This window comes from Canis lupus, chromosome 6 (genome assembly GCF_048164855.1).
Source record: "Canis lupus baileyi chromosome 6, mCanLup2.hap1, whole genome shotgun sequence".
NCBI classification, from domain to species: domain Eukaryota; kingdom Metazoa; phylum Chordata; class Mammalia; order Carnivora; family Canidae; genus Canis; species Canis lupus.
Genome location: NC_132843.1, coordinates 46962496 through 46990181, shown reverse-complemented (window position 1 = coordinate 46990181; position 27686 = coordinate 46962496). Strand labels below are relative to the sequence as shown.

At 37.5% G+C, this 27686-nt stretch overlaps 1 protein-coding gene and 1 long non-coding RNA gene across 20 annotated transcripts in view; one reads left to right on the top strand and one right to left on the bottom strand.

The window, feature by feature from the left end:
• LOC140635550 (uncharacterized) overlaps nucleotides 1-23800 on the bottom strand; it is a 44736-nt gene extending 20936 nt beyond the window's left edge. For all 3 annotated transcript variants that reach the window (XR_012032874.1, XR_012032877.1, XR_012032875.1), the window contains exon 1: nucleotides 23560-23800. This is a non-coding gene — a long non-coding RNA (uncharacterized lncRNA). The remainder of the gene's footprint in view (nucleotides 1-23559) is intronic.
• Nucleotides 1-27686, top strand: part of SDCCAG8 (SHH signaling and ciliogenesis regulator SDCCAG8) — a 235448-nt gene that overhangs the window by 103546 nt on the left and 104216 nt on the right. For all 17 annotated transcript variants that reach the window (XR_012032860.1, XR_012032861.1, XR_012032862.1 and 14 more), the window contains one exon: nucleotides 13519-13661. Coding sequence is in view for 13 of the 17 variants with exons in the window: in XM_072830371.1 (XP_072686472.1) it covers nucleotides 13519-13661 (143 nt within the window). In the remaining 4 variants the exon portion in view is untranslated. The remainder of the gene's footprint in view (nucleotides 1-13518; nucleotides 13662-27686) is intronic.

Sequence of the window (27686 nt, the reverse complement as noted above, 5' to 3'; positions counted from 1 at the left end):
TACGGGTCCAAGAGTCCTTTGTGTTGGTGACTCACATCCCAGAAACTGGAGTTGTCTTCACTTGCCACCCGCCTGCCTCTTGGTCCACATGACCCCATTTCAGGGAAGAATGGAAGGAGGCACAGTTTCTTCTTGGCCATTTTTTTTTTACTAATATCCCTTGTTATTTTATTAAATTAGCATTTGAAGTTAATTTGAATATATTACATATACTTAAAACATACATACACATATAATAGATTATAATGTATAACATGTACATATTTAAATGTGTATGTATTTAAATATATGTAAATTATTAAATAATACATTCATGTAATACATATAAGTTCCCCATTTTATTAAGATACAATTAGCATTTAATACTATGTTAGTTTTTGGGGTGCCTGGATGGATCAGTTGGTTAAGTGTCTGTCTTCAGCTCAGGTCATAATCCCAGGGTCCTGGGATCAAGTCCCACGTCGGGCTCCCTGCTCAGTGAGGTGTTGGCTTCTCTCTCTCTCTCTCTCTCTCTTGGTCTGCCCCTCCCTCCTATTCTTGCATGCTTGCTCTCCTCTCTCTCAAATAAATAAATTAACTTAATTAAATATTAGTTTTAGGTGTACAATATGATGATTTGATATATGTATATATTGTGAAATGATGACCACAATAAATTTAGTTAACATCCATCACTTCACATAGCTACACATTTTTTTTCCTGTAAGGAGCACTCCTGAGATATATTCTCTTAGTAACCTTCAAATATACAGTACAGTAATGTTAACTTTAGTCATCATAGTGTACTGAATCCCCAGATATCTTATAACTGAAAGTTTGTACCTTTTGACCCCTTTCAACAGTTTGGCCCACCCCTCAGTTCTATGAGTTCAGTTTGGATTTTTTTTTTTAGGTTCCACATATAAAGTTCCACATATTTGTTCCACATACAAATACCACAAATGGTATTTGTCTCTTTGTCTGACTTGTTTTACTTAGCATAATGCCCTCAAAGTCTATCCATTTTGTCACGGATTTCCATCTTTTTTTATGGCTAAATATCTAAAATCACCTTTTCTTGATCTATTCATTCATCCATGGACTCATAGTTTGTGCCCCTATCTTAACCACTCTGAATAAAGCTGAATTGAACATGGGAAATGCAGATATCTTTTTGAGATGGTGATTTTGATTTTTTGATTTTGTTTCCTTCAGATAAATTCCCAGAAGTGGAATGGCTGGATCATCTGTTAGTTCTACTTATAATTTTTTGAGGACTTTCCATTACTGTTTTCCATAGTGGTTGCACCAATTTACTTTCCCATAAGTTAATTTTATATATTCACATTTTAAATGTAAAATGGATCCTCCTTTTATTAAATTGGAATGTTAAGCACATTGCCAACATAAATTTCCTTCTAGAAAATAAGAAGCCAAACTGTTACCTATGTAAAGCCTTCCTTTTAAAAAAAAAAAAAAAAGCTATAACATGGCGGGGAGGATACGCCTGGGTGGCTCAGTTGGTTAAGTGTCTGCCTTCGGCTCACGTCATAATCCTGGGGTCCTGGGAACCAGTGCCACATCAGGCTCCCTACTCAGCAAGGCGTCTCCTTCTCCCTCTCCCTCTGCCCCTCCTCCTGCTCATGCTTTCTCTTTCTCTCAAACAAATAAAGTCTTAAAAAAAATAAATTTATAACATAGGATGGTTACAAGATACTAAAGGATTTTCATATTATGTACACAGGAACATAGACCTGCACCGGTCTTTTTAGTTACATTCTCTCCACAAACAATATTACAAGACCTGTCACATTTCAATGTCCCAATATAGCATTTTATGGTACGTGCAGTAGAATAGATGCCATGGCATGACCAGCTATGTAAAGCAGGGGATTGCCAAAGATCTGAAGTGTTTTAAGTTTATTAAAATTTCTCCACTAACATAGCTCTCGTGATACAGCTATGAACAAAACAGAAATATTCTCTTGGATGATAATTCAATTAGGTTGATTTGTAAGAGATCAAACATTCCTAGGAGGTTTTTACTTCTAGAGATATTTAAACCTAGTAGTTCCCCTGTCATTTAGTCAACTCACAGTTGAGGGGACAAGGGAGCCACAGGGGGCAGTGTTAAGAAGCCATTTTCAAATGTTTGAAGTTAGAGCAGACCCTTGATTATTTGTAGGGACAAATCCCGAAGACTTCACAATAGCAAAAGCAATTAATTCCTCCAATTAAATACAGTAATATATAAATGACCCCTTCAACTTCTAGAATGTTTATAAATATAGGAATAAAATTATTTGTGAAGCTATTGAAATAATTCTATTACTAAAATAAACTCAGTTTATTTCATTAGAGTGAAGTGACATATCAGGAAAAGGTTATGTCTAAATTCAGTTTGAAAGGGAAATATTCTATATGGTCATAATTACTTTTGAAAATCTCATATATTGTTCATAATGAGCATAGTCTACAGGGATTTGTATGCATTAATTTTATATGCGTTTAAAGTATTATAGTCCTCCCACATTGGAGACATTCATACCCTTTCTCAGAAATTCTAATTCATGTTATTTTATTTCCATTGTTGGGACAGATTGCCATTTATTCAGACAGGGATCAGATAAAAACAAATTGGCTTATGTTTGGGGGCCCATTTGTATGAAAAATACATCTGTCTCTTAGATGAAATTGCATTTAGTGTGGTGGGATGCTTATAATGTAAGAGGTATACATGTGCTATGATTGACCAAAGGCTCAGTATATTCATGTCTCAATCTTCATATTCATTCCAAGATGTTCACTCACTGAGTTAAATGGTAGACAGAGTTATGTACATTTCTTCCATGTCTCTCTTGGTGTTTTGCATTGTGGCTCTACTATGTATTCCTGTTGCTGTTAACATTAACTGTAAACCATCTAATTCTGTGATCATGATGAATGAAGACAGGATGAAATGTACCACACAGCAGGGTGATGTGAGATCCTACACACTGGGAGCCCTTGGCATCAACTTACAGAAAAGAACAGGGGACCTTCAAGGTAGAAAATGAAGGATTCGGTTTCCCACAGGAAGCAGGTGTGTCTCTCAAGGTGGTAGATTTTTTCTTAACATCATGATTGATAGCTGTCATTTTTTAGTGCAGCTCTCAATACTTTCCTGGTGTTGAACCAAATTTATTCTCAGATAATTTTCAAACTTCACATCATTGGTACATCTATCAGTAACTGGTATGGTCAACAATTAGCAGATTTATGTATTTGACTATTTCATTAATTTAAGAATCTAACATTGATTTTAGCATTGTGTTCCTTAACTCTTTTTACTCACAGTGTGGGGACTTCATTATCCCTTGTAATTTGTGATTTGTAGCTAACTCACCTAGCCATTCTTAGCCATGTTCTTGTACCTTAACAACTCTTTTGCAATGGATCATTAGAAAAGATTGTTACCTCTTTTTTTTATGGCTTTCCAACATTGCCTCTTATTTCAAATTTTACCTCACCCAGGGCCATCTTAATGCTGCTTTATATTCCCAACAATATTATACTGCTAACATAAGTAGACATAAAAGGTCAAGATCTCTCTCTCTCTCCATGGTGTTTACAATGTGAATGGGTGAGCATATGAGTATTTGAACAATGTTAATATTTTACCCTTTTATTTATTTATTTTTTTAAATATCTTACTTAGCTATTTAGTTTGAGAGAGAGAGAGAGCAGGGGCAGAGGCAGAGACAGAGGGAAAGAGAGAGTCTCAAGCAGGCTTCACATGAGCGTGGAGCCCAACACAGGGTTTGATCTCACAACCCTAAGATCATGATTAGAACTGACATCATGAGTTGGATGCTTAGCTAACTGAGCTACACAGGCACCCCAATAATTTACGTTTTTATAATTTTTTTTAAGATTTTATTTATTTATTCACAAGAGGCACACAGAGAGAGGCAGAGACATAGGCAGAGGGAGAAGCAGGCTCCATGCAGGCAGCCTGATGTGGGATTCAATCCTGGATCCCAGGATCATGCCCTGAGCGAAAGGCAGATGCTCAACCTCTGAGCCACTCAGGCATCCCTAATTTGCCTTTTTAGAACATAGAAAGAGCATGAGAGAATTCAGGGCACAAAATAAGGCACCTCCATATTTTCAAGAAATATATTAGACTCTATGAATGACTTAATATTTTTTTTATCTGTGATAGGTAGAAATTTTCACTCATGAGAATACAAAGCAAGCCATTTCTCTACTTCTCACAAGAATAAAGCATTTATTAAAGCAGTCCAAAAGAGTAGAGCTATCACCTGGGCTCTTTTTGGTAAACTGACTCCAGAGCTAAAAGGATTCTTCTTTTTGCCTTTGAATCTCCTGGCATCACAGAACAGTGGTATAAGCTTGGCTTCACCAAAATGTCTGCTGTATTGTCACAGTGTAACAGAACCTGTTTTATTTTAGATGTCTTAAATTTTTCTTTTCTTTGGTTACGTACTTTTAGAAAGATACTTCTTTTCTGCCATGGTCCCTTCTCATCTGTTTTAAACACTTGTTTTGGCTGAGAGTTACTTTAGCTCCAGGGAAGTGCCTCTGAATATAAGTGATTAGTTCATACCACTTCCCTTAATGTTAAGAAAAGGCAAAAACAAACAAACAAACAAACAAAACCCTTTTGTTAAAATTTTTTAAAGAACATTTGCTTAGGGGGGATCCCAAACCCAGTGGTTTGGCGCCTGCCTTGGGCCCAGGGTGTGATCCTGGAGTCCCAGGATCGATTCCCGCGTTGGGCTCCCTGTGTGAAGCCTGCTTCTCCCTCTGCATGTGTCTCTGCCTCTCTCTCTCTCTCTCTCTCTCTTTTTTCTGTTTCTGTGTCTCTCATGAATGAATAAATAAAACCTTTAAAAAAAATAAAAGGAACATTTGCTTAGAATAAGGATGGATTTAGTAGTCACATGAGAAACAATTAGAAAACTGAAAAGTTTCATGAAAAAGTTACATACTGTATTGGGAAGGCTAAAAGGTCAATGCCACATTGGTTCTTATGCTAGTGTGGAGTCACTGTGTTGTAAGCAATGGAAACTGTGACCTGAGGCTAAACACACCTCACTCCACTTCTTGAGATCAGCACCACTAAATTCTCAAAGAGAAATGCTTCTTCAAAGTGAATTTTGGCTGGGGCTTTGCAAATCCCAGTTGTCATACTTGCTGGTGTGGTGTTTGATCAAGGTCATCTGAGTTACACTTCTTCCAATATCTGTTTTCCATTCTGAATTGTAGGTCAAGAGGTTTTAGAAAGCATATTACATCATTTCCTCTTTGTCTTCTCTTAACACCTATAGGGTTTGTTTAGGGAGACCTATGTGGTTTAGTAGAAAGACTGGAGAACTTGAAATCAGACTAACCCACTTTTGGATTTTTTTTTTTTAAGATCTCATTTATTCATAAGACGCAGAGAGAGAGAGACAGACAGACAGACAGACAGGCAGACAGGCAGAGGGAAAAGGAGGCTCCACGTAGGGAACCCGATGTGGGACTCAACCCTGGGACTCCAGGATCATGCCCTGGGCCAAAGGCAGGCACCAAACCGCTGAGCCACCCAGGCATCCCAAGACTAACCCACTTTTGAATCCCAGCTCTGCAACTATAGAATCTTGTATAAGTTGCTAAACATCTGAGAGCTTCAGCTCTCCCATCTGTAAAACAGGAATAGGATGCTGATTTTGATAAGGTTGTCACAAACACAAAATGAGATTAAAAATACAGAGTGCTACCTGTAGCAATACAAAGACAATGCCTTACACGGGGTAAGCCCTCAAAAATGATGATTGCTGATCACTAATACTATTAGGCCTACAATAAAAACATATTAAATCAAAGTTGTGTGCCCTCAACAATGATAACCACGAACAGAACTTCTAGAATGGTAGCAACAGCCTTCCATATCTACTACACTAAGAAGGATAACCAGTTTTGTCCATTTCTAAATGACTTTTTAACCTCCTTTAATATCCTTTTATTCATATAGGCTGGTTTTCTAAGAGTCTAGTTTGGAGAGTGAGTCTTAGAAATACATATTGCTATATTTACATTGTAGAGCAGTGTTATCCAATAGAATTTTGTGTGGTGATGAAAATATTTTATACCTGCACTGTCCAGTATGGCAGATATAATCCATATTGAGCACTTAACATGTGATTAATGCAAATGAGGAACTAAACTTTTTATTTTAACTGACTTAAAATTTTTTTAAAGATTTTATTTATTTGTTCATGAGAGACAGAGAGAGAGAGTCGCAGAGACACAGACAGAGGGAGAAGCAGTCTCCATGCAGGGAGCCTGAAGTGGGACTCAATCCAGGGTCTCCAGGATCAGGCCCTGGGGTGAAGGTGGCGCTAAACCGCTGAGCCACCCGGGCTGCCCCTAACTGATTTAAATTTAAATAGCCAAAATAATAAATAAATAAATAAATAAATAGCCACAGGTAGCTCGGGTTGCTCCAGACAAAACCTTATTAGTGATTTGGTAAAATCATCCTTAACATTTGTAAGTTAATAGAAATGTCAACCAGCACATACTAAATTTCCAGTAAGTACATTGTTTTTACCCATACAGAACTTGACAGAAACTATTATTCCTCTCCCAATTTATGTATTGATGTGTTTCGTTTGTTAGTATCATATACAATTTTATTTTCTATATATATTCTTTGAATTCATCCATTGGTTTCTGAGTGATAAGTTCACATTGTCAAGTCTTGTCATCTTCAAAACCACAAGTTCTTCTCACTCTGCAAGAATTTTGGGTTCTGATCTTCTTACTGTTCTGTTTTTTTTTCCCCCTTTTCTCCCTATTCTCTTCCTCACATATACAATGAAGTTATCCTATATTAAAAATTATTAAATGATTTTTAAGTCACATAATGTTTAGTAGCAGGGATAAATCACAACCATTGGATTAAAATAATTCATGTATGCTACTTTCTTTCCACGTAAAGTTTCTTTTAGGATTAAGATGACATGTAATTTTTCAGATGGGTTTTATGTTCATTTTTCCAGATATTTTTTCTGAAAGAGGAAATCAGGAGAAATGTATCATAGAGCTTCTCTTAGTAAAACTCTTTATTTGATTCTACTTAATTTATGTTTAAAAAGCATTTTTTATTTATCAGAAATACACAATGCTTTTCAAATTGCAAGGTTGAGAAAACAATATTATAGTTTGCATCCAAAAGTTTTTTTAAAGAAGCATATAGAACAAGAAGGACTAGGACATATCTGAGCACTTCACACAAAGTAAGGATTAATACTGTCTTATTAAGTGCTAGTTATATTCAAATGTGTGTGTGTGAGGGGCACCTGGGAAGCTCAGTGGTTGAGCATCTGCCCTTGGCTCAGATCGTGATCCCAAGGTCCTAGGATCAAGTCCCACATCGGGCTCCCCGCAGGGAGCCTGCTTCTCCCTCTGCCTATGTCTCTGCCTCTCTCTCTCCGTGTCTCTCATGAATAAATAAATAAAATCTTTTAAAAAAATTTTAGAAGTGTGTATGTGAAATGTGCATGTTTCTGAATTGTGATGTAAAATGGGTTTCTTACCATGGTCTTGTTTAAAAAGAAAAGAAAACAAATAAGATTGAAAGTCATTATTTAACTAATAGTATGGTGTGGAGGCAGTAATGTCAGATGATCTGGGTTAAGGCTGAGATTTACTTCTTTGGACAATCATTCAATGTCTTTGATCCTCAACTTCTTTTTGTATAAACAGGGACAACCACCCTATGTGCTTCATGCAGTTGTTTTAAAGATCAAATAAAATCCTAAGGGAATAGACAGTTTTCATACTCCATATTCCTTTAGAGTGGTTTGTCAATCATTTTCTACTGAAAAAACTCATGGCTTATGATAGCAATCATTTATGCTCATTTTATGAATCTTAAAGTCAACTGAGATTTGGCTAATCTAGGCTTCATTTGACTAGGTGGCTCTGCTTCAGGTTATGGGTTGTAGGTTGTCTGGGCTGTGGCTTGGGTTTGGTTCTACTCCACACGTATTTATTCTTCAGTCCAGGCAAAAGGGGTAGTAGCTGTCCAGGGCATGCTTTTCTAATGGAGAATCACCACAATACAAGAGCAAAGCCAAAACACATAAACATATGTATGACTTCTGCTTACCTTATAGCCGCAAATATCCCATTGGCAAAGTGCAATCACATGGCTAAGTCCAAAGTCATTAGGAAGAGATAGTGTATTCCATTTCCAGTGGAAGGGGGATAAAAGTAAAAATTTTCTGAACAATAATGTAAACTATTACATTATGCAAAAAACATTTTTTTTTGTTGTTTACAGCTTCATTCTGGATTTGAAATAACATTATTTGAAGAAAGCCTCTAGCACAAGGGATTGTCTAAAAATAAACAAGCAGAAAAAAAGGAAATTGAGGCAATATATAATGAGTAGAAGAGAACACTTAAAATACTATAATGTTCTAATAGGTAAGATATTGTATCCATAAGATAAAAATAGCATGCTATGTGAAAACAGTGAAAGCAAGAAACATCTCATGGAAATGAAAAATGTGGTAGAAATCTTTTCCCAAATTCAGTAGAAACTTTGGAAGATGAAGTCAAGAGAATCTTCCAGAAGTTAGAATAAAAAGATAATGAGACAATGGAAGAAAATTAGTTGATAAATGCAATGGAGACAAAATCCATGTCCAGGAGTTTCAAGAGGAGGAAATATTAAAATGTATACATCAAAATATTTTAAAATAATAATAGAAGAGAAATTCCCCAAACTGAAGAGAACAAACCTCTAGATTGAAAAACACCTACTGAAAAGCCAGCACAAAGCATGAAAAAAGGTTCATTCCAAGATCCAATAGTGCAAAATTTCAAAATGGCAGGAGAAAAGAAATTATTATAAAAACTTTCAGAGACAAGCAAATCACAGACCAAGTATTAGGAATCAGAATGACATAGGACTTTTCGATTGTAATATTGCAATCTTTTAGACAATGGAGTAGCCCCTTAAAAATCCTGAGTAAAAATTAATTTCAACATAGATTTTTATGCCTAGTCAAACTGTCAAGTGTATACATAGAAAAATGGTATTTTCAGGCATACAAATACTTTTAAAATGTATTATTCATATATTCTTTCTTATGAAAGTTATCTCGAAAACATACTTTAACTAAAACAGGAAGTAAACTGAAAAACAGGATGACTTAACCAGCCAGAAAGCAGGAAACTCTAATAGGATCATGTCTAAGGGTTGACCCAAGACAGAGATCAGTGAGGACAGACATAGGCACCAAGAAGGATATATCTAGGAGGAAAATTTTAAAGGAACTGGGAATTTGTCTGATGTGTTTTATTATTGGAAAAAAATATATTACTGATGGGTAGTTGACAGATCTGTTTGAACATTGGGGAAAAAAATGTCAGTAACCTAAAACATAAGCTATTAAAAAGTAGGCAATTAATTCCAGAAATAATAAAATCTTGTATAAAAAATTAAAATAAGACTTGTCTCAGGAGTGAATAATATTTCTATAATCATTATAATGTAAATGAACTACTGACTAATGATTTAACCAGAATTGTTAGATGGGAGGATGAGATAGGTCTGTTGAGTGACTTAAATTGTTACTTCTTTACTGTAGGACATCAATGATAATGTCTAATATTGGAAAATCAAGAAATAGCATTATAAGTATATCCTATAAAATATGAAGATAAATGGGACACCTGGGTGGCTCAGTGGTTAAGTGTCTGCCTTTGGCTCAGGGTGTGATCCTGGGATCTGGAATCAAGTCCCGCATCGGGCTCCTTGCATGGAGCCTGCTTCTCCCTTCATCTAGGTCTTTGTCTCTCTCTCTCTCTTTCTGTGTGTCTCATGAATAAATAAATAAATAGAATATTTTAAAAAATAAATAAAATAAAATATGAAGATAAGTATCAGAAGAGTGCATAGGGTGGGCCATTGAGGATCAGGCTTAGAGATGGGTGCAGGGTGTAGAGTATGGGCACTGCCCTTTTTTGTTATGAGCAGTTGAGTACTATTTGACTTAAATCAGGAAATTACCCTGATACGAAAATGTCATAAATAATAAAGTTATGTATGTCCATGTTTAAGAAAAAAAAACTTAACTATGGTATAGAAGACTGTAAATAAATAGTAAAAAAGTCTCTCTTTTTCCCTGTCCTGTGGTTGGTGCGCTTCTCCTAAGAAAGCCACTTTTAACAAGTTTCTACTTTGAGTTGTTCTGGTGGTTACATTCATGACTTGAAGTATATCTTTTGGTAAAGTGTAAAGCTATCTGGACTTGTCTTTGCCTAGTTAGCCAAAAGATGGCCACATCAAACTGCATTGTAGACACTGCAGGTTAATGGAGTACTTTGGGATTAATGTACAACTGGCCTCTGAGTGTTGTTGGTCTTTCATCCCAGAACCAGTATATACAGCCAAGGGAGTAGTGCTGACCTAGTTGGGTGAGGCAAAGGGTTATCCTGCCAGTGGGAGCATGGCATTTCTGGCAATAGATTCCTCTTCTAACTGTTGGAGTTGGTGCCATGGCAGATTTTCCTGACTCAGGGAGTAAGTGTTGAGCCCTGGTCCAGCTGGTTAGACTATTTGTTGATTTTGATGATCTGCACCAATAAGCTCTTTTTCTGGCCCAGATAATCAGAAGCAGGCAGTAATTTTCCATCTTCCTAAGAAAAATGCTTTTTGCATTTTGAAACTATAATAAAGTTTTATTCAGTTTTCATCAAAATTCTGGGGGAAATTTTATTGAACTAAATCAAGAACTGTTTAGTCCTCAATGTAGCCATATATCCTCCTGCAGTCAGTTTTTCTACTTACTGCTCTGCTGTTCTTGAAAGATCAGTAGAGAAAATAATCAGCAATAATAACACTAGCTGTGTTTTATTCAGCTCTTACTATGTGCTGGACACTCTGCTAAGTACTCAGCACCTCATTTAATCTTCCTGATAGCTTTGGGAGCTTGCTACAGCCACCAGTCCCATGTTAGGCTGAAGAATCTTTAACAGTTGAGTGACTTGTCCAAGGTAACAGGGCTGGAAGGTGTTAGAGCTGTGTCTGAAACCCTAATTTGTGTTGACTCTGGGGCCCATGTGTGTTTTGTTTTTCAAGTTTTTATTTAAATTCTAGTTAATGTGGTTTCAAGTGTAGAATTTAGTGATTCATCACTTACGTATAACACAAGTGCTCATCATAGTAAGCAGGGTCCATGTTTTTATTTCTGTGTTTGATTGGCTTTCATTGCGGCCTCTGACTTTTTATTACATGAGAACAAGAAAGAAAACAGCTGATTTATATTCAAAATCTAATTACCAATAGAAGGTTGTATGTCTCCTTATTGTCACATAGTGCTCATAAAAATAGTCGCATCTTTTCTTTTTAAGAAAGTTTGGGATTTTACACATTTTTCTATTTCTGTCTTTTTTTGCTATCCTCTTAGTTCATAATTCTTTGATATCTCCTGACATCTCTCCTTTTATTTCCATATATTCACCATGTTCCTTTTACATTTATTTGAGGTGTCTCTATTCTCACGTCTGAAATACTGCAACTCTCTTCGTGGTCTCCCTTCTGCCAGTCTGCCATCTTAAATTGATCATAAACGTGACTCCAGTTATTTTAAAGCTGAGCTACTCTCATTTGGAATATCTGTTTAACCATTAATCTCTCTCCATTGTCTATAAAAAAAATACAGCTTTATTAATCTGGAAGTCAAGACCTTTCACAATGAGGTCCCACCTGTTATTCTATGAGTTAGCATGTCCTTACGTTCTTTCCCTCCTTTCTTGCCCATGCTAATAAATCCCTAATCTGACCTATTGAAACACAGATTTTCTCTACTACTCACTTGTTTCTTAAGTGCTTTGTATTTTGATAGTTTTATGTGTGTATGTGTGTGTATATCTCATTTACCCATCTGAAATGTTAACTCCTAAGTGTAGAGATGAAAGCTTTCTGAGCCCACCATAATACTCAAGTCATATGGTTTCTTGCATAGAGCAAGCACTGTGTACAAAATTAATGAGTGAATTTTTGAAATTTTAAAGTCAACATATAATTCCAATTCTATGCATATCTGCTTTTGTAAATTTCATGAATGTTAGGTGAATAAAACTTAATAGACTTTGATATTTTTTCATATCTTTAATTATATTAAATAATGGGATTAGAAATAAATTGGTATAACTTTATCAGTTTGAAATATTTTACAAAAACAGATCAGTTTCATTTAATATTCTGATCTGAAAGATATAGAAAATCTACTCTGAATGAAAGTGATAGGCTCATTATTACATAGGTTTTTAAAAATGAAACCATATTTGAGAACTCGTTATAAGTTGTTTTATTAAATTGTGGATAATGTACAGTTTTGATGGAGATAAACTGAATATAGTGTAATAAATGTCAAAAAAACAAATAATTTAGCTTATCTTGCCTAATGTATTAAATGTACTTGGAGAGTGTTCAGCATATTGAGTAATGACATGAGGAAATTTGAAATGTACTTGAATACTAAGTTTAAAACTCTTTATTAGACATGATTTTGTTTTCCAAAAGGAGATTGCATTTTTGTGAATTAAAATTAGTTCTTGCTTTCTGTTGAATTTGAAAATGTTTCTACCTTTTACTTTCCCTTTTATTTGCTTTTCTGTTTTTAACAGTCTGATTATTTATCTCTTTTTTTAAAAAAAAATTATATATGTTATACGATAAATATTTGTACTTTAGTGTGTAAATTATTAAAGACTGTGTTCTATATAAGCTATTTTTGCTTTGGAATATTGAGTTTCAGTAAGATAAGGATAATTTTATCCTGAGACCAAGGAATAAACTATCATAAATTTTCATAGATTTTAGATATTTATATTTATTAATCTTAGAGTGCTTTTGTTACCTTTTTTAGTGCCATTTTAGTGTAAATATTATTTTAGCTCAGAAATCTCATGTACTCTAAAGCTTAAAGGGTCTCGTGCTCTATTTTTTCCTAAAGTATTTTTTTTCCAAATAATGTTGAGCATCATAATCATGCCTTCTCTTACAACTCACATTTTTCTAAAAGATGTATTATTTTACCCTTTAATTTGGCTTTCAAAACATCACAATGAAACCATAAATATACCTTTCAGAATAGAATCACATATTTGATATAAATCACTTCATGGATCTGATCGGATCTCACAAACGAAAATGTTCTATTTTAAAGTGGTGACATTTTTAAGTTCACATTGTTTTTTAAAGGGACTGAAGCTTAAGGATGAAAGTGCAGATTCTCCATTTGACCACTCTCATTTAATCATTTCATTTCTGAAATTAGACGATCCCAAAAACCTCACTAATGTGCATTTTTGGCTGTGTTAATTCCCTTTGTCATAAAATGGAAGCTAGCCTAAATTTTCTAATAATTTTTCATCACATTAAAACTCATGACAAACCTAAAAATGAGAGCATTTTGAACTCCAGTGCATAGAGTTTACATGGGTGCTTTTTCCCTCTCCTCTCTACCTAAGGAAATCGAGAAATTGAGATTAGAAGTGAGTGAAAGCAAGCAGCACTTGGAACAGGAGCAGCAGAAGGCAGCCCGGGCCAGAGAGGAGAGCCTGAAATTGACAGAACTGCTGAGCGAATCCGAGCACCAACTGCACCTCACCAGGTACTCCCTAATCCCATTACGCGCCAGAGCACCAATTCCATTCCGCTGATTTTTGCCACCGGCTTCCAAACAGTTGTTAGAGTTCGTCTTAGTCATTCAATTCACACACAGCTTTCAGGCATATTAAGAAAAGTGGAGATGTGGTAAGCAAAACACCCAGACATGTGAATGATAAGTGTGGCAGGGAATTACTGATATATTACAAAACCTTCCATCTACAAGGCTCAAATATTTAGGTGGTTCTCTACCAATATAAGCAACACGACATATTTCTCCTACCATCACCACTACCTCTCCTGTTAATTCTGTGTCTAATAAAAATGTTGAACTGAAAGATCCGAGGGATATATTTAGGAAGAGAATCAGATGCTGTCAGTGGTGAAAGAGACAAAGTAAAGGACTTCCTGAAATGCCCGCTGAGATGGGACTGATGGGAGGTAAGGACGCTGAGACCTAAGGAGCTATGAAATTGGGAGAAGAAATTGATTGACACCGTTCATGTTCAGACCATGATTGTAACCGTGCGTTTGTGGTATCAGATTACATGGATTCTGTCACCAAGATACTGCAATGTAATTATTAATGTCGTAGAAATTTAGGGATCATGTAGCTCAGCCCTAGGTTACAAGGAGACATTTTAGATAGCAAGCACTCTATAATTTGCTCTGTGGAAAAGACACACAGACACGCATACACACAAATGTACATACGCAGAGAAAAATTCAAATAGAGGTTGCAGATATTTTACACTCCCATATAAGTGGTTTCTTCTCACTTCGGGTTTTAGTACAGTTTTTCATATTTCAGATCAAGCGTTTGGGTTTGTTCAGTTCTGAGAGTTTTTCAGTTTTTACAGAGAACTTCATCTAAATACACATGTAAGTTTATGAGCTTTGGTTTGGTTCATAAATTAGAAAAATACTGGTCTTCTAATCATAGTAATATGTTGCATTTAAACTATGAAAGGGGACTGATCCCTTTTACATTAAATATGACAATGTAATTCTGAGCACGGTATGATAACAGATGGAGAAAAGCACCACTTGAACAGCCTGCATTTGGAGAAAAAAAATATTTTAGAGGTTGGTGAACCTCCCAAAGTTTTGGGTTAGTGTTAAGATGCCTCCAGTTCTGTTAAAAATCAAACTTTGTTAAAAACATTTTGTTATGATAATATCCCAAATGGTTTGCCAACTTCCCTTTTAAACAGTGAAAGAGGACCAGAAAAAAGAAAAAGGGAAAAAGCAAGCAAGAAAAATCATTTATACACATGTGATATATCTGGAAAAATCCCAAGAGATAAAACACTTTTATGAGAAGAAACTCCTTAATACTGTAGAATGATAACCATTCTTTTAACACCCATTCAAAGTATTGTCTTATAGAACTAAGAACGTCATGTTAACATAGTTCCTATGGCTTATTTCATCTCAGAAGTTTCAAAATTTAGCTTTATCATGATAGTTAATAGTTTTTCTTCTGTCAGACTTCTGTTGGGAGACAACCATTTGTGTGCTCAGCACTTATTAAACCACAAAAATAGGACAGCTTTCAGAGTCTCAGTGTGGCTGAGCCTCAGAAAATAAATATTAATGCTGGTTTTGTCCCCTCTGCCATCCTGTCTCATTCAGAGAGTTAATTTCTGAAGTCAGAGTCCTACAGGGAGTTTTTCTGTGCAGTATCAATTTGTACTGTCTGACAAGACTAGTTTCTTGCAAATAGAGCATATTTAAGGTACAGCAACTGCTGAAAATGGGCTAGTGGTAACTAATTCCTTTGTTCTTGAGAAAAACGGTTTTGCTTGGTTCCATAGAAAGCTCTTTCTGTTGAGCTTTATTTACAGCAAGTCTACAAAAATTGAAAACTAGTTTTACGGAAAATAAAACTTAATTACCCATTTTCTGAGTGCAACACTCTTTTGTAAGCATTTTACATTTAGTCTGTGTTTGTGTTTTATAAAATCCACATTCATAAATTTAAAGATGACAATTAAAAATGCAAAGAACTGCATGTATCTCTCTTTTGTACTGAAAATGTGTGTTTGCTGTTGGGAATATTTCTGATATATATATATATATATATATATATATTTTTTTTTTTTAAGAGTTTGCATTTCCTAGACAGTCTTTATTGATTCGGTATACTCAAGTATGTGGCTGAGAAACATTACGTCTTTCTTTGCCTGTGTAGACCAGCCAAAATAAGTAAATGCCACACAGGTAGCTTAGTCTTCACTTAAACATTTCGAATGACATAGTCTAAACAAAGTTTAACATCAAATATGAAAACCACGTTATAAGTAATGATGAAATAAGAATGCAGATCTCCCAGGGCAAAGAAAATTGAAAAACTGGAGTATTAATCTATAGATCATCTGTATCTGAAAGATACATCAGCTATCACTCATCTGTCTTTTCCTCTTTATTGTCTAATTAGACTTAAAATAGAAGATAGAGGGGCTCCTGGCTGGCTCAGTTGGTAGAACATGTAACTCTTGATCTTGGGGTTGGGAATTTGAGCCCCACGTTGGGCAGAGAGATTACTTTAAAAAATGGAAAAGACCCAACTGAAAGACCCAACTGGTAAGTTTAACAGTCACTCATTCAACAAATATTTATTGAGCACCTATTATCTTTCAAGTACATTACTAGGTTCTTGGGTCTAGAGAAAAAAAAAATCAGATTCAGTTCTTCCCCTTAAGCTGCTCACACTCTGCTACTGCCGTTACAATCAAGTACCATAATAATGCAGTAATAGAAATAAAGTTACCACAGGAGCACATAGGAAGAAGAATTGGCTCACTGTGCATTGGAGGTGAAGATGACAGGGAAAGCTTTCTGAAAGAGGAGACGTTTGGAGCTGTTTTGATTAATGAGCTCTTCAATAGCAATTCTCAAAATGGAAGAAGATGGGGTGGGTAACCTGGGTGGATGGAGCAATATATACAAAGGCATAAAGATGGGACACACTCAGGTTAGGTATTTGGCAGGGGATAAGCCTGGAAAGGCAAACAGGGACCAGAGGCAGGGCCTTGTGGTCCGTATTCTGGAGTTTTGGCCATTCTGACAGTAATGGGTTACTCTTGATATATTTTAAGTAAGGCTGTTGACATGATCACTTCTTTGGGTCGATGTTCTGACTCAGCAGTGTGGAGAGTAAGTTTGGAGAGCTGATGTAAGAAATAGGAAGACCCGTTAGGGCAGAGTCAGCAACTACAGTCTATAAATATGGCTTGTTGTCTTTTTTTGTCCATGAGCTAAAAATGGTTTTTATATTTTTAAATAGCTGGGGAAGAAAAACACAAAAGAAAAATAATGTTTTGTGACACATAAAAATTATATACCCATAAATAAAGTTTTATAGGACACAGCCATGATTATCCTTTATGCATTATGTATTGGGACTATCATGGCAGAATTGAGTATGGTTCTCAAAGCCTTAAAATATCATCTGGCCCTTTACAGAAACAATTTATCAACCCTTCAGTTAGGAGGCTGTGTAATTCAAGTAAGAAAGCAAGAGAGCTTGAACTTTAAGGTGTTCAAATATGGATTTAAGGAAGGTAAATGTAGGGTAATTGAAGACAGATTGCCTGAGAAAGAGATCATTGACTGAGGGACCCCGATTAGAGTATAAGCCCCAGTCCAGGAGGTAGTCATGAAGTCCTGGGCATGGCTTTGCCATTAAAATGGAACGGAAATATCATCTTTAAGAGGCATTTGAGTAGCAAATGAGAGAGGCCAGAATTAAAGGTGATTCCAGACTTTCTAGCCTATGTTAACTGAATGAGCCATTAATTCCATTAGGGGACTTAAAAGGAATAACAGAGGAAAATAATACACTGTATTTTGGGAATCAGGTGGAGATGTGCAGAGTAGGTCCAGTGTGAGGAGAAAGGTCAAGGCGTGAGGCTCTTTACTAGATGCTTTTATGTAAAGCTACTGGTAGTAGCCAAGGAAATGGGTGAAAACATAAGAGGGTCATGCTCTTAGAATACGAGAGTGGAGCTCCACCAGCCAAGGAGACTAAAGGGATCATCAGTCCTAAGAAAAGAATACAGAATGATGTAACAAAGTCACATGCTTTTCTTAGGGGAGTCCCCGGGCCTCTGAGCATTGAGGAAGCCGAGTTTTAGAATCTTCTTCTGGGCATTGACCGTCTTTGCAACTTTTGACACATAGCTTAATTCTTTGAACCTGCTTGCTTACCTATAAAATGAGGCTATAACCTGATATCTAAGTTTCCATCTAGCTCTAATCATCAGTGATCCTAATGGTGACTGAAGACACCCCATGACGAAGTGCCCATTTCCCAGTGTTAGGCATTTAATTTGCTTGAAATATTCTTTGTTTAGGATGTTCCCTTAGGGAGCCTCTTGGTGGTTCAGCTGGTTCAGCATCTGTCTCTTGATTTTGGCTTAGGTCATGATCTCAGGGTCCTGAGATTAAGTCCCACATCAGGCTCCATGTTCAGCTGGGAGTCTGCTTGAGATTCTCTTTCCTTCCTCTGCCTTTCCCCCACCCACCCCCTGTAAAATAAATAAATAATTTTTCTTTTTTAAAGGTGTTTTCTTAGTTTGAACTTCAGAGAGATTTTCTGGAGGTATCCTTCAGAGACCTACCATTTACATTCATCATAACTTAGGCTCTGCTAACCTTCTCACAAGGGTCATGGACCCTTCTGGTCTTTCTCACCAGGCACTGCCAATTGAATATTCATAAGCACTGTCTTGACTCTGTCACCTGCTCCTGAAACCTTCCCTGGTGTTACACTATTACAGGAGGTTTAGACCACTCATGGGTAACATTCCAGGACAGGGTCCCAGCCTTCCAGTTTTATCATCATTCTCATGGGCTCATGTCACAAGCCAAATTGCACTTTGGAGCTTTTCTCCCCTTTTGCTATTCTCTACACCTAGAATACCCCTTTGACCTTCTCTAGCCCTATTGTAATCTTACCTTCTTTCCAGGTCTCTCTGAAATCCTGATTTTTCCACTGTAGCCCTCCCAGATGGCCCCACTACCAGAGGAGTGTGTCTCCCTTTGAATCCTCCTTTCCACTCAGAGCTGAAGGCTTAATATCCTGAGTGAATTACTCAAAACAGGGACAATGAAAATCTGAAAAAAAAAATGAGTTAATACTCTGAAGGGTTTTATGTACTTGCTTTTCTTACGTCCTGGAATGTGTTATTCTTCAAATGAGGGATGAGAGGTCTTATTAATGTTCTATTTTTCAGAGCATCTGGCTCAGCCCTTTGCAAAGAATTAGAGCTCAGTAATTCATTATAGGGATGGCCAATGTACTACAAGTTTATGACTGTTCTTTCAAAGCCCAGTATTAATAAACAAATATATACATATATATGTATATATATTCTCAAATATATCAGAGTAAAAAGTGTAAGATGGAGAAAAGATAGAAATAGCTTTTTTCATTTTTAACTTTGTATGCATATACATATTTAAGTATAGTAGAATCAAATGATAGTCATTCTAACAATTCAAGTAGAGTTGGTAAAATATACCATACTCTCACTTAAATATGCTTGCATAAAAACCACACACACACATGCACACACATGCACATGCACATGCACACACAGTTCCAAGTTAGCATTCTCAATAATTAAAAGGTGACGCTTCTGATAGAAACTTACAGGGTGGTAGGGAAGAAAAGAAAATACACAAAAAGCTGGTAAGATAAATGAAAAGATCCAGAAGGGAGATTCCAGATGAAGTATTACAGGAGCAGAGAGACAGGTAGCCTCTTATTTACAACCTGTCTTCTAAATACCTAAAAGCATCAGTTTCTGAGATTAAGAATGTATCCATCTTAAGATCCGCCTGGTTACCATGCTCATGCAGTACCTCTTTAAAAAAATAAGAACAGAGGTAATGGCTCAGGGCTGTGGCTGTCACTTACGAATCCCTTCTGTGTTCCAAGACTTGAGCTCATTGCTTTTCATTTAGTGTCCCCCATCCCACCCAGAGCTCAAGAGGGTACAGGTTGTTATCTTCCCTGTCTTACAGCTGAGCTAACCAAGGTACAGAGAAGTAAAATGATCCTCTAAGGTCATTTACACAGCTGCCATCTTATAGAAGCAGGTTTTCAACCCCAGCAGCTCAGCTCGCCTACCAGGCCTATACCATTATCTATCACTCTGGAACTCTGTGTAAATTCCAAGGAAAATGATTAAGATAGTTGTTCCTGAAAGTACAGTTGGAGAAATCAGTAGCATAAATTTATAATTGAAATAAGTGTTAGCTGCCACCTCATACACTGATATAAATACGTGTCAGTGTGTTTTAGTCCTGGTTTGGGCTTTTCCTAAGAAACTGTGTTGGGGTCAGTTGCCTTAGTCACGTTTTAACATACCATAATACAACTATCTTACCTTCTTCACTTCATTTTTACTCAAGAGGAAAGAGAGGTCTTTCCGACAAAGTGGAAATTCCTTCACATATTTGTTTCTGACATGTCCAAACATTTTTAAAGAGCTACCGGTTTTGACCCCTCTCATGAGATTACCACTTACATCAATGGGATAGATTACTTCATGATACAATATATTGGAACATTTTGAAATGTTTATATGATTGTTGTTGACTACTTATGGAGGCAAACACTCTTCTCCATACCTGCTGTATCTGTATTGAAACATATTCTTACATCCTTTCCTCCGGTCTGAGGAGGGGAATTACCGCCGGAAACCTTCTGTTTACTTTAGAGAGACTTTAGAACTTGAGTGGCTCTCAGTGCAAAACAGAAGGCAGACCAACCTGCCATTAAACCTGCAGGTTCCAGCTTACTTCAGCTGAGTTGCCTTTCAAATGTTTATTTTTTCTCTTCCAGAAACTATGTTTTCAGTGATAGGTACTTCAAAGAATCAGCAGGAATCTCAACAAGGCCCATAGAGTGGATTCTCTGCTCTTCCCTATGGTTGCAATCCACATGGTGGGAAGGTCTAACCTTTGACCTAGAGAGATAATAACCTGAACTGTAGTATTTGTATCTTTCTGAAAGTGAGAAAGGGGGGCACCTAGGTGGTTCAATCGTTGAAGCATCTGCCTTCGGATCAGGTCATGATGGGATCAAGCCCCACCTTGGGCTCCCCGCTCAGCAGGGAGCCTGCTTCTCCCTCTCCTCCCTGTTCCTGCTATCTCTGTCACTGTCTTCCTCTCTCTCTCAAATAAATAAATAAAATCTTTTAAAAAAAAAAAGTGAGAAAGGGTATAACAGAGAGGTCACTGTGTTATCCTGTTATGATAGGTGATTTACTTGGAGAGAGGTGATGAAGTCTTTCTTTGTGCAGCATTGCAGAGTGTTTAGCCTCTGGTACTAAGGACTATAAATGCTTTCTTGAATGTAGTTGTTACCAGTAGGAGTCAGGACTCTGGTTGAGGTAACAGAAACCCAGAACAGAGGAACTGATTAGCCTGATAACCAGACCATGTAAAATCCAGACACAGCTGGCCTCAGGCTCTCCTGGAGCAGGGACATGGGTCCGCACCAGGATGCTGTCCTTTTCTGCCGATCCCAGGCTTGACTTTTGTCTGAATGTTGGCTCATTCCTTCAGGTTCTTCCGTACCATGGAGTCACATCCCTCAGTCTGAAATGAAGGTAAAGTCATGATGCCCGTGACTTCAGACTGTAAGAATATGACTCCCTGGCTCCCCTACTTCTGATCACACAGCCACCCCTTGGGTACACACAGTCCTCTGCACTGGAGTAAAGGATGAGAGTTACACTGAGCAAAAAAAAAGTGCTCTTACTAGGGGAAAAGGGGCCAGGGACCCCTGGGATAATAAACAACAGGCATCCCTTCTCGTCTTTAAAAATATAATCTCTGATTTTTTTTCCCTTGACTAGGAACAAAGTGCAAGGGGGGGAAAGAAGAGTACATTTCTGTTCATATTGGATTGTGAGTGATAGTCTCCATTGTCATAATGCTGTAAGGCCAAGGAGGCAGGGTTATTTCTTCACAGGGTGACTTTGTGGTTCTCTTTAGAGAACTCTTAGAATGCAAAAAGAGAGATGTACAAAAGATGCATTAATGAGCCCCTAGTACTAGCCAAGCACCGTGCCTGATTCCCAGCAGCAGTGTGACGTGAAATGTGGCCTGTGATAGACTATAAATGATAAGTCTACCATAAATACAAAGATTGAGTACTTAGTAACTTTTATTTTAAAATGCCATAATATCCAACCAAGTGCATGATCAGTGGACTTTTTCCTTTTTTTCTGTGTCTTTTAATATTTAAAAAAATTATTGTAACTCATTTTGTTCCTATTTTATAAACTCATGCTTTGCAAAAAAATTTTTGAGAAAATAAGCTTTTACACAAGAAGTTTGAACTCCCTGCCTTCTCAGTCCTTACAGCAAGCCCAGGGAAGCTGAGGCTTGAAATCATGCAACCGGGAAGGAGGTAAGGTGCCAAGCCGAAGAAGCAGGCTTTGAACCAGGTCTGTCAGAGTCCAGAGCCTCTGCTCTTGAGCTCCTGTTCACAGATAGATGCAAAAATGCATTTCAGAGCTAAGTAGAAATACTCTTTTGATTGCAGAATCTCGGTTCATAGTCTAGGAAACAGGTCTCTTGAACCACGTTTGACATCAGGCTGCGTCTAGCAAATTCTCTACAAGCATTGCACAACTTTGCCTCCGCTCTTTATTATTAGGGGAAAATTAAGAAGAAACTGCACTTATTTTCAGATGACAGTTGGCTTAGGTCAAAGAACCAAACTTCCAATCTCTCTTCATTTTGGAAAGAGGAGTACAGCATTGACATGTAATCTTGCTATTCCTTGGTGAACTTTTTTTTTCCCTCCTGAGTTTTATTGAAGAATTTTTAGCTTCAAGTTTCCATTTAAAAGTTAAGCTTATTTTTTTCTTGTACTCCTTTCATGAATAAATTAAGCAGAGAACGTGTCAAAAATACTTTTAAATGGATATATGTGCAACCAACATCTTCAAGTCTTGAAATAGATGGCCTTGGTACTGTTTTAAATTGCGTCCTCTTTTCTTTCCCCCACCCGGTACCCGAGAGAACGGGCTGTCAGAGAGCCAGGAAGGCAAAGGCGTTTCATTTTGCTCTGGTGGACACCGGGTTGCCTGAGTGCCCTTGCCTCCACCTGTTTGATGGGCTAAGAACCCTGGTCTCGGTGCAGCCCTGGGCGAGAAAGGTCAGAGTGGAGGCTGCCAGAGCATGTGTCTCTGCGGGTGGGCTCTGCCTAACTTTCCCTGGCTCGCTTCTCTCTCCGTTCTGTGAAGCTCAAATGTGTGCGCAATGAAAATCGACACCGGGGATGTCTCTTCTCCCCTGCCACACAGGCCCACAGCCTGGAGCATGGTGGTGGTGGCAGCCAACTCATTTTCTGAAGAAGCCCAGAGGAAACCGAGAAAGGATTGCCCACAGCATTTGCCCGACTCAACAACAATGAACATCAAGTTCAATGCAAATAGAAGGAGAAAAAAAGCAAAAACATAGAACTGTTGTTTTGGTAGCTCTAAGTAAGAATATTTTTTCTAAAAGGAAGCTCTGATCTCCAATATTAATTTAAGGTAAATTAAAAAAAAACTTGATGTTTAATTTCTTTTTAAACACCTCTTCCTAATTGGAAGTGTTGGCTAGACCGATTATTGGGTATGACTCACTTGTTATTTGATGTTTCCCTGATACCCACAAGGAGATTATACAGTGATTCATTGATGTGAAATGTTGGAATCAAAGCTCATTTTTAGGGTCCCAGGAAATAAAGAGGTTTGGGGGAATATCCAGTTTCCTCAGGGTCCACCCCAGGGCCATCCATGTCCCACCAGGGACTAGGGTCCAATGCAACTAAACACATTTTTAATAAAGCTACTCCTCTGTTAGATTGGCTTAGCAGACAGTACAATTACCTGAATTCAGGAACTCAGAGTGGGCACCAAATGGGTCAGGAAACATTTGGAAACAGCCTATGACACTGACGTCCAGCTGAGGGAAAAACTGCTCCACCTTGGCTCTGCATGACCTCTCCACAGCAGGCACTGGTCACCTGAGGGAGAGCTGAGCATCTCCTGCCCTGGCCAAGGTGGTTGGGGGGAGAGCCAAGCAGAGTATGAAGGGATCCCTTTATCAAAAGAATCCACCCTATGTTGAGAGTACAGTTATTCTAATTATTCTAATGTAGCTATAGCAACAAAAGAAGTATATAAAATAGAGTAAGAAGTCACTATTGGAATATATGCAAGGGGTAGGGGGAAGAGGGAGTTCAAGATGAGGCATTAAAAGTGGGTTTTAGCAGGTACGAGGGTTGCTGGTTTTCCAGTAGCTGATCTGAAGTGTGGTTCACCAGGCTGGGCATAGCTTGCTTTTGACACCAGTCCTGGTTCTCTTTCTGAGGACCTTCTGTCACCTTGGGAAAAGTCTCCTACTGCATTTTATTTCCTGCAGATCTTAACTGTAATTTTATGAAGATATATGTGAATATGAAAATCACAAAACTCATTCAGGGTTCTGTAAATCTGAGGGGTTCCTCATCTGTTCAGGGATGATGCTACTAATGAGAATTTGTGTAAAATATATTAATTAGCAGTCACAGTGCATTGCTCAATCTAGAAAACTTTAGGGCAATTGCAGCAAGATCAGATTACTCAAATTTTTTTTGGCAAGGTGGTGATGGTGACAAGTCAGGGACATGAAGAGAATATATCGTTAAATATATGACTTCCCACTTTCTAACTCTTAGATGGCCCTCTTTGTCTTCGGAGGAAAACCACCTTGGTACTCCTGATATTAGCTGTTCGTCAAGTGAGAAATAATGGGAGTAGCTCTGCAACCTTGGGGCTCTTTAAGCTCTGCCTTGTTGCACTGATGGCAGTTCTGGATTCTTCCCCTATTTCTGAAATAAGGCGTTTATTCAGGATCAGTCACTATTGAATTAGTCGACAATGTTCAGTGAGGAAAGATGATAATTACGTTTAGGACTTAGATAAAATCCATCCCCGGTGAAAAGAGAGCCCATGTCAGAAATGTAAGAGGAGCCCAAATTCAGGTCCCGCGCTCAGATTGATTTGCACAAAGGCTTGTCTGTCTGTTAAAAGTGGAAGAAAGAAGGACAGCATGAGACAACTCATGTAACTAATCAACTTTTGAGATGCTGTTTCATATGTTTGCTTTTCATTAAATTCAGGAATGGTTGCGACTTTGTTGTTGTGATTCAGTCAACATTTATTCCTATCTGTTTTTCATATACAAAGGCTTGGGGATGCCAGAAAATAAACTGTTAACGGAGAATTAACTTCTTTGGCATGCTTTCATACTTATCTTCCAAATTAAAGAAAATGAAATGGGCAGAAACAGAGTGTAGATTACCTCCTTTTTGTCAAAAATGGTGGGAATTTGAAAATTAATAATAAAAAAGGGAACAGATGCAGTAACATGCCAGAGGGAGATTAATGTGGAGAGTAAAATCTGTGAGCAACAAAACTGAAGCAAACTGAATCAGTGGGAGGTGGTTGTACAATCAAAATCAGGATAAAAGAGAAATTACAAACAACCCTGCACTTGTCAAAGTAGTAGTAATGAAATCCTGACTCTGCCAGCAGTGAGAACCTGTGTTAGCACTTTGGGGTAAGGATGGTAGCCGGGTGCCAGGTAGGAGGGCAGTGTTAGGTTGCTGGGCAGCAGCCATCTTGCGTAGAACAGATGGCATCGAAAGCTGGCAGGGGAGGGGCTCCTTAGCAGAACTAATCAGACAGTAACAGATAGGGCAGCTGGGAAGACTGACCACAGAGAGGGAGTCTGCGGGGTAGCCGAGTGCCATGATGTTTGCAGTGGTGTGCCCATTGGTCTGAGATAAGACCTTGCAATGTCTTTCCCATCCACGGAAGAACGGAAACTTTTGTTTCAAAAGAAAAATTGAGTTGAATTTGTAGCACGGTTGGGGGTGGGGGCGGGCATCAGGGTAGAGAGCGAGGAAGGAAGAATTGTCCATCTCGAAAGTCGGGGCATGCATTTTCATCCCTGGCTCCCACAGAACTTTGGTTTTTGCTGTTTGTGTGGTTCTGCCGTCCTCATGTGTATGATGTGGCACAGGGAAGGATCGCTTTATGTATTTTATGCATCAGAGAGTTTCTGATATTGAGGCTATGGTTAAAATTAGAAGAGACTTTTTGATATGATTTCTACCACATATGTCTTTAACAAATGAAAGCCCAGACCAACAGATGATATGTGCATTTATGCCTAATAATTTCTCATAACCTAATTGGAGCCATGTTGATCCAGAGCCACTTGACCTTCTTTTCTCTCCCGTAAAACTGCGATTGAACATCAGAATGCTAAGCCTAATTCAGAACTCAACCTTAAAACAAAAATAAAAGCAAGTCATTCTGAAAGAAATGAAAGAGAAAATGACCTATTAAATTTAATAACTCATTAAGGAATCGTGTTTTTTAAATATAGAGTTGGGACATTGATGCTAAAACTATTATTTTAACAAAGAAATCCAGATCTCCTACATCTGTTTTTGAACTAGTATATTTCTCTCTCTCTCTCTTTTTTTTGCAGAAGCTTTGTAGCTTGGCTCAATTTATTCATTTTGGAGGGGGAGGGGGAAACATTACCAGGATTTGAAATAGGTGGTATAACATAGCCATATGCTATTTATGCAGCAGTTTCTGCAATAAATCTAATTTGGTGCTGTCAAAAAATTAGACTTATTTGATATAACAGCACATTAGTAAATGATTGTGGCAGATTTAAAGTTGTCATTTAGTTTCTCCTTACTCTTAACAGAATCTCACAAATTTGTCTTCTCCCCCTTGCTCAACTCTGTGAAAATGTCTCAGTTCTTTGTCCTGAAGTCCTACAAATATTTTCACATCTGAAACAAGGTCTTGCCTTGAGGTAACTGAGGAAGGGGGTGGAAGAAGGAGTACCCTCTGTTGTTAAAAGGCTGCAGGGATAGATAGGCAGAAAAATACATACACCAGGGAAAAATCGTTGTATTCTCATCGTTTTAAATTCTTGGAAAAGCAAAACTGCTAGTCTCATTCAGAATGTCGATAAATGAGGCCGGTCAGTTCTCTATTAAGGAGCTGAAATATTTTTACCTTCCAGCCTACGTACATATGCTGCTTCAGAAAAACTGGTATGAACGAATGTGAGTGACATCAGCTCTTCCTCCACACCTAGCAGGGCCCTTGGAAATGGTTTCCCTGTTCTCTAATGCAACCTGGCAACATTGCTTCAATGCCACCTTATTTTATTTTATTTTTATTTTTTTTTTATTTATCTTTATTCTTCTGTGAAATTTGTCTTTCAGATGCTGGTATCAAAGTATCTAAAACTTTTTCCTAGTTTTTCTGCTTAAAAGATAAAACAAGCATCTTACACCTGAGGCAGATAACTGTAAAGTATTCTCTGAATTCCTTAAATCGGTCTATTTGGAAGAGTAATCGTGATATTATTTCCCTTTTCTTTTTCTTACGTATTTATGGAGGGGAAGAGTAGATGTGTGTACACACCCCATGCATCCGTGTGTGAGTGTAAGTGCTGTTCAACTGAGCGGTTTTTCATTTGTTTATGTTCTTGTCATATACATTTTCTAAAACAAGCCTACTAGTGGGTTTCTGAAATGCAATTTGCTAAGAATGGAGCGTTCCTTCACGGTGATTTAAGCAGCCCCTGTGAAACTAGCATTTTGCTAATACTTCTTTCTTTTATATAGCAAATCAGACCACGGAAGTGATCAGATTACCAGTACCCTTTCTATGCTATTCAGAAGCAGGGATCCAGGTAACCAAGCTACTGTCAGGCACAGATTACACTAAAGGGGATAAAATACAGAGAAAAATATTAAACAAACTTGCTGGGTAAATTAGATACTACTTCTGAAATTTTCTCCACATGAATAGAGATTATTTAGAAGTCATGTTTTGGGAAGCTGGAAAAGGAAGCACCTCTTAGAATTCATATTTTGTGTTCAAAAGCCACACCTTCAATTACATTATATATGTTTCATAAGAATGATTTATAGGAC